Genomic DNA, 12,740 nt, shown 5'->3' with positions numbered 1-12,740 from the left:
GGAATGTTTTCCCCTCATTTTATCAATGTGGCATCTGAGACTCAGATGTTAAAGAACTTCTTGGAGTCACCCAGCTACTTAGTAGCAGAGCTGGACAAGGGATGTAAGAAGGTCAGGTTTTGGGGATAAGGAGATATTTGGCTTGGAGGAAAAAAAAGAAAGTTCAATAATCAAACAAACCAGCCAGTTGCAGAACGGTGATAAAGCCTATATCAAATATAACACAAATTCACCGACCTGTGCTGTAACGATTTTATCTCCACTGGTAGCACTTGCCAAATCAAGAGAAGGTTGAGAATCCTTGACTGTACTGTCTGAAGCCATGTGTGTAGTTAGGAGAGTATCAGATGTAACGTTTTCTTTGGGAACTGCAATAATAATAATAATAATAACAACGGTAATTATTATTTATATAGGACTTTATACATAGCTTGAAAAGTGCTTAACCTTTATTTGTCTGATTCCTATAACAACCCTAAGATGAAAATGGTTTTATTACTCTTGTTTTACATATGGGGAAACCAGGATTCACACAAGTTATTTAAATTCCTAAAGGCTATACAACTCAAACATTTATAGATCTAGGACCTGAATTCAAATCTTAAGTCTCCAAATCCCATGTTCTTTTCACCACACTACACTGGCTCTCCAATGGTAACAGATTTGAAAGTTTGAAGTCTGTTAAAATGTTCAATTGCAGTAAAGTAACTAATCACCAATGTAAACATTTTCACTTCTTACTACTAAAATAACTTTTATAACTCGGTCATCAACGTGGTTGTATCTAGCATAAACTGAAACAAATTCAGAAATTTAAACAGTTTCAACTCAAAAATCTCCCCAACAAAATATTTATTTCTCAATTAATACTTGCCATCTAAATCAGGTGTTTTAAGAGCCTCGAATTCCAATTCACTTTTCTTTTTTCTTGGTGGTGGAGCAGGTCGAGATGGAGGTGGTGGTCTAGGAGGTGGGAAATTAGTTGGAGGGGGTGGACGTGCTGGAACAGGCTTCTTTGTACTAGCCACTATATCAGGTTCTGGAGTAAGCTGTCTTGGGGGTTTGGCAGGAGCCAATTCTTCCATGGCAGTAAAATCTTTAGCAGATGAGGAGTTTGAGGACACAGGTTCTAGAACGTCACTTCCTTTGACTTCCACTGCTTCCTTGTTCAATACTTCTGTTTCAGTTTCAGGCACAAAAAGCTGCTCAGGTGAACTTATTTCAGTTAACTTAGTGGTTACATCTACTGGCTTCTCACAGGTGTCATCAGAAGGAAAAGATTTTTTTGACTCTAATTCAGTTTCTTCAAATGCATTCTGATTTTCTGCCCTTTTGGAACCTTCCTGTAGTACTTGATCTATGGCTAACAGTCCAGATATATTGCTAAGATCTGTTCCAGCCACAAGAGGACTAGCAGTAGCCTGATCAGAGTGTCCTTTTCCTCCAGAATCCAAAGAGTTACCTTCAATCCGTAGTACTTTCTGAGTCTCCTCAATAATACTTTCAATAATCTGATGAAAGGTTAAAAAGCATTTTTTTAAAAAATGAAGCTATTTATAAGAACATAGGAAATGTTCTTAATACTTTACATATTTTAATCTTTACAACAACCTTAAGAGATAGCACTCTTACTATCACCATTTTACAAATGAGGGAGCTAAGGCACAGAGGGATCAAGTGATTTGCCCAAAGGCACAAAGCTAGTAAGTGATGAAGCTGCTATAAACCCAGGCAGTTTGGTTCCAGAATCTGCACTCTTAGCCATGATAATAGGGAATCTGTGTTAGTACATGTAATCACAAATGTTCAATCAACTCTGTATAATAAAGTTCAAACCTAAATTTACCATTCGGACTCTTCATGTCATTGTTCATTTACATACTTATACCAAGTTAGTTGCAGTAACAGCCTGTTGATTTGAGTCTAGTTAACAAGACCATGAGAATCAAAACCACCTACCACAAGAAGTCAAATTGTTAAGTTCAAGCCTATGACAGGAAAAGGTAGCAGATGCAAGGAGATTAACTTTCTTAAACAGAATATACCTAATAACCCACTATTCAGAGGGATGGCAGGACCATGAAGAGTTCAAACACCCAGCTCACCTTGCTTCCCCCCCATTCATTTCTTTTCTATAGCTAAAAAATACAGATATGCTTTCTCTGTATTCTACCAACATTTAAAAGAAAATGTATTTTCTACCCAGTCCTGTCATTAACACATTAAATCTCCCAGCCTGCTTATCTTTCTGCCAGGCCGAACTACGGGTGACTTCTGCTTCTCAATTCCTTGGCTCCTGAAAGTTAACACAATGTGTCACAGAACTGCCCTAATCTGGCTTGCCACAAATTCATGCTAACTTGAACTGGAGGTTATTGCTGATCAATAATATTCATCCTTGATTTCCCAGTTAATTTTTCTCAACCTTCAAATTTTTAATCCTAGACGTACGTCACTTTTACCAGAGGAATATTAACTGGAGCCCACCTAATTTACCAATTAGGTGGTTATTGAATGTCTAAGTGATAGCAGAAGCCAGATTACAGTGGGTTTAAGAATGAATAAGAGTCTTTTTTCAGCTTTTGGCTTGGAGGAGGCCAAGGTGCAACTTTCTTGAGTTGCCCTGAATCAGGGTTCATCCGATACCAGCTGCCTCTACCAGGCCACCGAAGTTCAACCCCAACGAGATCAAAGTCATATACCTGAGGTGTACTGGAGGGGAAGTCGGTGCCACTTCTGCCCTGGCCCCCAAGATTGGTGCCCTGGGTCTGTCTCCAAAAAAGGTTGGTGATGACATCACCAAAGCAATGGGTGACTGACTGGAAGGGTCTGAGGGTTACAGTGAAACTGACCATTCAGCACACACAGGCCCAGATTGAGGTGGTACCTTTTGCCTCTACCCTGATCATCAAAGCCCTCAGAGAACCGCCAAGAGACGGGAAGAAGCAAAAAACATTAAGCACAATGGAAATATCACTTTTGATGAGATTGTCAACATTGTCCGCCAGATGCGGCACTGGTCTTTAGCTAGAGAACTCTCTGGAACCATTAAAGAGATCTTGGGGACTGCCCAGTCTGTGGGCTGCAATGTTGATGGCCACCACCCTCATGATATCGTAGATGACATCAACGGTGGTGCAGTGGAATGCCCAGCAAGTTAAGACTACAAAAGAAAATATTTCAATTAAAGATCATTTGACAACCAATGGAAAAAAAAAAGAGGTGAAGACAGAGAGAGAGCCGGCAGTCTATGATTTTCAAAAATTTGGTTATAAATACAAGAGGCTACAACAAAGTGACCCAGCATTTTTACAAGCTGAGGGAAAGGAGCCAAAGGAAAGGAAGGTAACAGAGTTCTGGAGAAGAAAGGAAAGAGGGTCTATTGTGTACTAGACCCAGTATATACATTCTCTATTTAATCATCATACAGACCTTATGAGATGGTTGGATTATCTCCTTTCTACAAAAGCAGGTATCTGAGGTAAAGGCATTAAGAATTTTGCCTAAGGTCCCACAGCTAATAAAGTACAAAGTCAAAACAGAAATCTAGGATTTTATCAAATATCCTCTGTTCTTTATATCATGCTACTTTGGACAGGAAAAAAGAAACAACGAATTTCTCAACAATAACATGAAAAAGAGGTAAAAGGTGAAAACAAGTCGGCAGGTAAGGGAAGTACGAGATGATGAAAAGGAGTGAATTCAGGCTTCTTGGCCACTAATGTCTACATGCAGTAAGAAATGAGGTCATCTGCTGATTTGGGTGGGATACAAGTGGGCACAGTGAGCATGAGGTGAACATAAAGGCTTGAAATAATTACTATACATAATGAAAAGGTCCATGCCACCAGACGGGTCAAAATGAGGATGAAAATCACAAGTCTTTCCTAACCCCTTATCTGAGAACAATCTCTCCTGTCTCTGAACTTCTAGCATTCTTACTGTTCACTATAGTATGAGCTATACTATAAATACGAGGTAGTATATGGGCTAGCTCTGTATAAATATTTTCTCCACACCAGATAATTATTTCCTAGGCAGCAAGACCCATATTTCCTAACTCCTGAGATGCCCATAAAACACCTACTTACAGTGCCTAGCCTTGTAGTCTCCCTGGATTTTAAGAGGTAGCATACAGGGAAATAGCAGAACAGTGAGAATCAAGACCAACATGTAAACAATCACGCTAAAGCAACTGTTTGCTTCACATCATCTTCCTGCCCCCCAAAACTCACTGCTTTCCCAGTGACTATAAAATAAATAACAGATGTTTTAGTATGATATAAGGCATTCCAATAATCTGACCTTAACTTTGATCTCTAGACTCATCCTCAACATTCTGCACATTCGTCATCTCTATGCCTTTCCTCTCCCATCTCTGCCTGCCTAAATTTATCCGCTCATCAAGTACCAGCTCAGATGCTACTTTTCCTCCATGAAGTCTTCCTCATTCCTACCCCCAAGTAGGAAGTAAAGTCTCCCTTCATGTTCTTGTAATAGTTTCTAAATTTACTTCAACCTTATTACATTACATTCAGTTTTGTTACCCAGTTTCCTCTTCTACTCTCTGCCCCATGGTGTTTATTTACTATTTTCTCAGCTTCTAAACTCGCCTTTAAAAAACCACCATTTTTCTGCTACTAACTGTAGATAGTTACCCATTTGTAATTTATCCTAAGAAAAAACTTAAAAATGGAAAGAAAAGCTCTAATGGAAAAAGTAGAAACATTTCAAGTTTTCAACAATAAAAATAGCTAGGTACGTGTGTAATACAATTGCTTGATGGAAACGGATATTATATCAAATGAAAACAGAGTATTGAAATAGTGTAGAAATATGATGAAAATGTAAAAATGGTAAGAGGAAAAGGGAGAATACAAAATTTTATCTACACTATAATTAGGGAAAAAATATGCAAATAGGTGAGAAACAGAAGGGAATACTGAAAAATCAAGAGAGCTATTTGTTACAGTGCATTAACTGCAGGCAATTTTTAATTTTAAAAAATGGTACCAGTCTTGTTATCTTATTTATACTGATACACAATACCATCATTTCTCCCAAAAAGAAAACTTTTCCTTTTAAAGGAAAAAGTATGATCAATATTAAAATATGTATTCCATTACATTTCTAAATTCCATAAGGGCAGGGCAATGGATCTCCATTGGGGGCGATTTTGCTCGGCATCCTTCCCCAGAAATGTCTGGAAACATTTTTGGTTGTCACGACGGGGTGGGGGGAATCTACTGGCATCTAGTGGGTAGAAGACAGGGATGCTGTTCAACATCCTGCAGTGCACAGAACAGTCTCCTCTTCCTTCACAACAAAGAATTACCCAGCCCCAAATGTCAATAGTATCACTATTGATACTATTGAGAAACTCTGGGGTAGAGAATGTGTCATCTTGTTGGTCTCTGGAAATCTACTAAGTAGAACTATGCCTGCGGTGTAGAAAACACTCAAAACATAGATGAATGAGCACACACCACCCTTTCTCCTTGGGTTTTATCCTGATACTGTGAACTACTCCATTGTCAAAATTTGTATCTTGTGCTCAGTCTCTTCTAGTAAACCAAACTCTTCATAGCATCAATTCTTTAAAAGGTATCAAAGGCACTATGAGAGTAATGACTTCTTATAACCTGCAACTCCTAAAGACTTCAGAATTTGCTGCACTGCGCTGTTCAATACCTTTAACTGTTGGTAGCAACCTCAAGCGTAGTTAAAACTTACTTTAATAAAAACACAAACACAAAAAATAAAAACACTTTACAAAACATTTTTTAAAATACTGTTTCAAACTACAGGAGATAGGGGGTAGAGGGGAGGCGGAATATGGTAAACGGGTTCAAATATATGACAGAAGGAGACTAAACTTTGAGTGATGAGCACACAAGGCAATATACAGATGATGTATTATAGGATTGCACACTTGAAACTTACATAATTTTATTAACCAATGTCACCCCAATAAATTTAATAAAAAAATACTGCTTCAAAGAATAAATTACCAATTACAAAATGACTTCTAAAAACCCTGATGCATTTTCAATCACAAATTCAACAGATTCAAGGAAATTTATGAAGTATCCACCACATACACAGTATTATACGGAAGGAATACACAAAACTTTCCACTTTGAATATACCATGTAAATGACAAATGCTACACAAATATTGATATTTTATCTTACCAACCTTTTTAGACACATCTTGTTTCAGTTCTTGTACAGGGGACTCATTTCCAACTTCGTGTGCGGTGTCCTCTGTTTCCTATTTTAAAAAGAAAACAATCAGAGATCAAATGATTGTTCTGTTTAAAATGCGGACAAATTAGAAAATATAGGAATAGTAAATTAAAGGCCCATAAAGGACTTAAATGTTTGTATGCTGATAGATTCCCAGAGATTTTATGCTAACTGGGACAATGTGATTTGCATAAGAAGATTATCAATCAGCAATTTTTAATTTTTCTACTGCAACAGGATATTTTCATTTAAAAGTGCCCAATTTTTTAAATTAAAAACCTGTATAGGAATATAAGAACTACTAAGTACCTTTATAGCTTAAAAAGATTGAGACAGTCATCAAAATGGTGGTGTGAGGTTAGCCTCTGTAAAGCTCCCCTGGAATTTAAAACTAATTGAACAACAATAACTCCACAAGATATTCCCTGCACAGCAGATAGGCAAAACGAAGAGGCCCACTACCGAATTCACCTAAAGGTGGGTGAATCTCGTGAGCAGGGGAGGAGGGAAGGGAGAAGTGCGGAGATGGAGCCACGCAGTTGCAGGACGCAGACCTAGCTCAGTGCTCCGAGCTCGGTGCATCCCGGAACTACCGCAGCTCCGGGAGAAGGAAGAACTCGGACTGCTAGGGCTCCACTTATGGCCCACAGGGCTGAGGGGACACCATATAACACGGCTGAACCCAACGCTCATGGAGAAAAGGCTGAGAGAAGAAGGCTGAATATGGTGGATGAAGCCCTCACTGCCGAGCAGAGAATGGAAGCCTTAGGCACTGAGACTAGCCACCCCCTCCCAACACTCCCAGAGCTCGCCCCGCCCCCACCTACCCAGTACTAGAAGCGGAACAGAGCAGTGTCAGATCAAACGAACAGAATATTTTCTGTTCTAAGAACTGTAGACCGCTGACACAGATTTGCAGCCCAACTAGTTCCGGCAAAGGGGAGGGAGCTGTGGAAGCAGGACCAGCTGTGCTGATGGTCGCCGCCATTGCTCTGGGCCACCTCTCACAACTCACCCTGCCCCTGGCCCCAACTATCTGGATGGATCCCTGCAGGAGTAAACAGAACTGCTGAAAAAAACAGGCTCTGAATCTGGTGCAGGAAGAGGTTTGGAATTTCAAAACCTCTCCACATACCCACATGGACACTGCGCCCCGTGACCCAGGTGAACTATTAAAAGAGGAGAAGCCCGTCTGTTGAATCCCATTGTGTGAAAAGCTGGAATAGTGCAGAGAAAACATAGCACTACTGTGTGAGAGAGAGAAAAAAGCCTGCAGTCGGAAAGAAAATAAAACATTCTATCAACAAGTACGGGAAAACAAAAGAAAGACCTCTTCCTATCAACCTGTTGCAGAAGCCACTGCTGTAGGTGTCCAGGAAGAGAAATAATAAATCACTAATTGCCATGAATAACCAAGAGAACAAGACAACTCAGAAAGAAAGGGAAAAGTCTCCAGAAAAGGAACTTAAAGATACAGAAACATGTGACTTAAAAGACAGAGAATTCAAGATTGCAGTTCTGAAAAAACTCAACGAGATGCAAGAATGCACAGAAAGGAAGTTTAATGAACTAAAAAACACAATAAAAAACCAACCTGAGCATTTTAAGAAACAGATTGAAATTTAAAAAAAAAAAAAAAACAAACAGAACTCCTGGAGATTAAGAACTCAATAGAAGAAAGTAAGAATGAAATGACCAGCTTAGGTAGTAGAGTTGACCAGATGGAGGAAAGAATAACTGACATCGATGATAGAAACCTGGAAATTACACAGATGGAAGAAGAAAGAGACTTGAGACTTAAAAGAAAGGAAAGAACTCTACAAGAACTTTCTGACTCCATCAGAAAGAGCAATATAAGAATAATGGGCATACCAGAAGGAGAAGAAAGAGAGAAGGGAACAGAGAATATATTCAAACAAATTGTTGATGAGAACTTCCCAAACTTGTGGACAGAACTGGACCCTCGAATCCAAGAAGCAAATAGAACACCTAATTACCTCAATCCCAACAGGCCTTCTCCAAGGCACATTGTATTGAAGCTGTCTAAAATCAACTACAAAGAAAGAATCCTCAAGGCAGCCAGGGAAAAGAAGACGGTAACTTACAAAGGAAAGCCCATTAGATTATCATCAGATTTTTCAGCAGAAACTCTACAAGCCAGGAGGAGTGGAACCAAATATTCAAACTATTGAAAGAGAGAAATTATGAGCCAAGAATAATATATCCAGCAAAGATATCCTTTAGATATGAAGGATGAATAAAGAGACCTTTCCAGACATAGAGAAGCTGAGGGAATTTTCTAATACACGACCCGCACTACAAGAAATACTAAAGGAGGCTATTCGAACACCATCAACAGGGACAATTTGTGGCAACCAAAACATAAAAAAGGGGAGAGTAAAGGCCTGAACCGGAATATGGGAATGGAGAAAGTAAGCGTGCTGAAGAAAATGGAATACTCTAAATATCAAACTTTCTTTTACATAAACTTAAGGGTAACCACTGAAAATAAATCCAGAACTGAAATATATACTGTAATAAAAGAAGAAACAGAGGGAAACATCATAGAATACCACCACACAGAAATAATAGACAACAACAAAAAGGCAAAGAAACAATGGAGACACAGCCTTACCAGAAAACTAAAGATAGAATGACAGGAAATCCTCACATATCAATAATCACCCTAAATGTAAATGGACTGAACTCACCAATAAAAAGGCACAGAGTAGCAGATTGGAAAAAAAAATAAACCCAACCATATGCTGTCTCCAAGAGACACATCTCAGCTACAAGGACAAGCATAGACTCAAAGTGAAAGGGTGGAAATTGACATTCCAAACAAATGATACCCAGAGAAAATCAGGTGTAGCCATAATGATATCAGATGAAACAGACTTCAGGGTGAAAAAGGTAACAAGAGACAAAGATGGACATTTCATAATGGAAAAGGGGACTATACAACAAGAAGACATAACAGTCATCAATATTTATCCCCCAAACATGGAGCACGGAAATATACCAAGCAACTACTAACAGAACTAAAGGGAGAAATTGACCAAAGCACAATTATACGAGGGGACTTAGACACATCATTGACAGCTATGGATAGATCATCCAAGCAGAAAATAAATAATGATATAGCAGCCATAAATGACATTTGATGAAATGGACATAACTGACATTTATAAAGCACTTCATCCTAAAACATCAGACTATACATTCTTTTCTAGTGTACATGGAACATTCTCAAGGATAGACCATATATTGGGACATACAATCAGCCTCAGCAAATTTAAGAAGACTGAAATCATACCAAGCATATTCTGTGATCACAAGGCTTTGAAAGTGGTATCAACTGCAAAAAGAAACCAGGACAAAGCACAAATACATAGAGATTAAACAACACACTTTTAAAGAACGACTGGGTCAAAGAAATTAGAGGAGAGATCAAACGATACCTAGAAACAAATGACAATGAAAATACAACCTAACAAAATTTTTGGGATGCAGCGAAAGCAGTTTTAAGAGGGAAATTTATAGCATTACAGGCCTATCTCAAGAAACAAGAAAACTCCCAAATAAATAACCTCATATTACTCCTTAATGAACTAGAAAAAGAAGAACAAGTGAAACCCAAGGTCAGTAGAAGAAAGGAAATAACAAAAATCAGACCAGAACTAAATGAAATAGAGAACAAAAAGACCATAGAAAAAATTAATGTGATAAAGAGCTGGTCCTTTGAAAAGATTAACAAAATTGACAAACCCTTGGCTAGACTCAGTATGATCAAAAGAGAGAAGACACTAATTAACAAAATCAGAAATGAAAAAGGGGAAGTTATCACGGACACCACAGAAATACAAAGGATCATCCAAGAATACTATGAAGGACTATATGCCACCAAATTCAATAACCTAGAAGAAATGGACAAGTTCTTAGAAACATATAGCTTTCCAAGGCTGAACCATGAAGAACTGGAAAATCTAAACAGACCGATCACCAGTAACGAAATTGAATCAGTCATCCAAAACCTTCCCAAAAGCAAAAGTCCGGGACCAGATGGCTTCAGTAGTGAATTCTACCAAACTCTCATAGAGGATCTAATACCATTCCTGCTCACACTCTTCCAAAAAATTGAAGAAGCGACAGTACTCCCTAAATCACTTTATGAGGCCAAAATTACCCTGAGGCCAAAGCCTGGTAATGACAACACAAAAAAAGAAAATTACAGACCAATATCTCTGATGAATACAGATGCAAAAATCCTAAACAAAATTCTAGCAAATCGAATACAACAATGTATTCAAAAGATTATACATCACGACCAAGTCAGGTTCATCCCCGGGGCACAAGGATGGTTCAACATCCGCAAATCCATCAATGTGATACGTCACATAAACAAAACAAAGGACAAAAATCATACGATTATATCAATTGGTGCAGAAAAAGCATTTGAAAAGGTACAACATCCATTTATGATTAAAACACTTAATAAAATAGGTATAGAAGGAAAATACCTTAACATAATAAAGGCCATATATGACAAGCCCTCAGCTAATCTCATAATTAACGGTGAAAACTGAAGCACTTTGCTCTACGTTCAGGAACACGACAGGGCTGTCCCCTATCACCTCTGCTTTTCAACATAGTGTTGGAAGTCCTCGCCAGAGCAATCAGGGAAGAGAAAGAAATAAAAGGCATCCAAATTGGGAATGAAGAAGTTAAATTATCACTCTTTGCAGATGACATGATGCTATATATAGAAAACCCTAAAGACTCCACCAAAAAGCTATAAGAAACAATCAACGTATACAGTAAAGTTGCTGGCTACAAAATCAACGTACAAAAATTCATTGCATTCCTATATACTAACAATGAAAACTCAGAAAAATAAATACAAAAAAAAATTCCTTTTGCAATTGCAGCAAAAAGAATAAAATACCTAGGAATAAACTTAACCAAGGATGTGAAAGACCTATATGCTGAAAACTATAAGACATTTTTGAAAGAAATTGAAGAAGACACAAAGAAATGGAAAGACATTCCGTGCTCATGGATTGGAGCAATCAACATAGTTAAAATGGCCATGTTACCCAAAGCAATACACAGATTCAATGCAATCCCCATCAAAATCTCAATGGCATATTTTAAAGAAATAGAACAAGAAATCATGAGATTTGTTTGGAATCACAAAAGACCCCAAACAACCAAAGCAATCTTAAGAAAAAAGAACAATACTGGAGGTATCATACTCCCTGACTTTAGTTTGTTCTACAGGGGTACAATAATCAAAACAGCATGGTATTGGCAGAAAAACAGATACGTAGACCAATGGAATAGAATTGAGAACCCATAAATAAAACCACATAAATATGGACAGATAATTTTTGACAAAGAAGGTACAAACATACAATGGAGGAAAGACAGCCTCTTCAATAAATGGTGCTGGGAGAATCGGATAGCCACGTGCAAAAGAATGAAACTGGACTGCTATCGGTCACCATGTACCAAAATTAATTCAAAATGGATCAAAGACTTAAGCATAAGACCTGACACAATAAACTGCATAGAAGAAAACATAGGTACTAAACTTATGGACCTTGGGTTCAAAGAGCATTTTATTAATTTGACTCCAAAGGCAATGGAAGTAAAAGCTAAAATAAACGAATGGCACTATATGAAACTTAAAAGCTTCTGCACAGCAAAAGAAACCATCGACAAAATAAAGAGGCAACCAACTGAATGGGAGAAGATTTTTGCAAACAGTGCCTCCGATAGGGGCTAATATCCAAAATATATAAGGAACTCATGCAACTCAACAACAAAAAAACAAAGAACCCAACTGAAAAATGGGCAGAGGACCTGAAGAGACATTTCTCCAAAGAGGACATACAAATGGCAAATAGGCATATGAAAAAAATGCTCAACATCACTAACCATCAGAGAAATGCAAATAAAAAACACAATGAGATATCACCTCACCCCAATCAGAATGGCTATCATCAACAAGACAAATAGGAACAAGTGTTGGAGAGACTGGAGAAAAAGGAACCCTCATATACTGTTGGTGGGAATGCAGACTGGTGCAGCCGTTATGGAAGGCAGTGTGGAGGTTCCTCAAAACATTACGAATAGAATTACCATATGACCCAGTAATCCCTCTCCTGGGTATCTACCCAAAAAATCTGAAAACATTTATACATAAAGACACGTGTGCTCCAATGTTCATTGCAGCTTTGTTTACTGTGGCCCAGACATGGAAACAACCAAAATGTTCTTCGATAGATGAATGGATAAAGATGTTGTGGTATATTTACACAGTGGAATACTATTCGGCGGTAAGAAAAGATGATATAGGAACATTTGTGACAACATGGATGGATCTTGAGAGTATGATGCTAAGTTAAATAAGTCAGACAGAAAAAGTAGAGAACCATATGATTTCACTGATATGTGGTATATGAACCAAAAACAACAAAAGAACAAGAC

At 38.1% G+C, this 12,740-nt stretch overlaps 1 protein-coding gene and 1 pseudogene across 2 annotated transcripts in view; one reads left to right on the top strand and one right to left on the bottom strand.

Annotated features, from left to right (window-relative positions):
- The window catches only part of WDR44 (WD repeat domain 44), a 90,578-nt gene that overhangs the window by 37,503 nt on the left and 40,335 nt on the right, over positions 1-12,740 (bottom strand). For both annotated transcript variants that reach the window (XM_019719134.2, XM_019719135.2), the window contains exons 3-5: positions 6,199-6,273; positions 875-1,511; positions 238-368 (exon numbers count right to left, since the gene is read on the bottom strand). In XM_019719134.2, the coding sequence (XP_019574693.2) occupies positions 238-368; positions 875-1,511; positions 6,199-6,273 (843 nt within the window). The remainder of the gene's footprint in view (positions 1-237; positions 369-874; positions 1,512-6,198; positions 6,274-12,740) is intronic.
- Positions 1,991-3,261, top strand: LOC109438943 (large ribosomal subunit protein uL11; annotated as a pseudogene).

Source organism: Rhinolophus sinicus, chromosome X (assembly GCF_036562045.2).
Source record: "Rhinolophus sinicus isolate RSC01 chromosome X, ASM3656204v1, whole genome shotgun sequence".
Taxonomy (NCBI): domain Eukaryota; kingdom Metazoa; phylum Chordata; class Mammalia; order Chiroptera; family Rhinolophidae; genus Rhinolophus; species Rhinolophus sinicus.
Note: the sequence above shows the minus strand (reverse complement) of the source record. Positions and strands in the feature narration are given on the sequence as shown.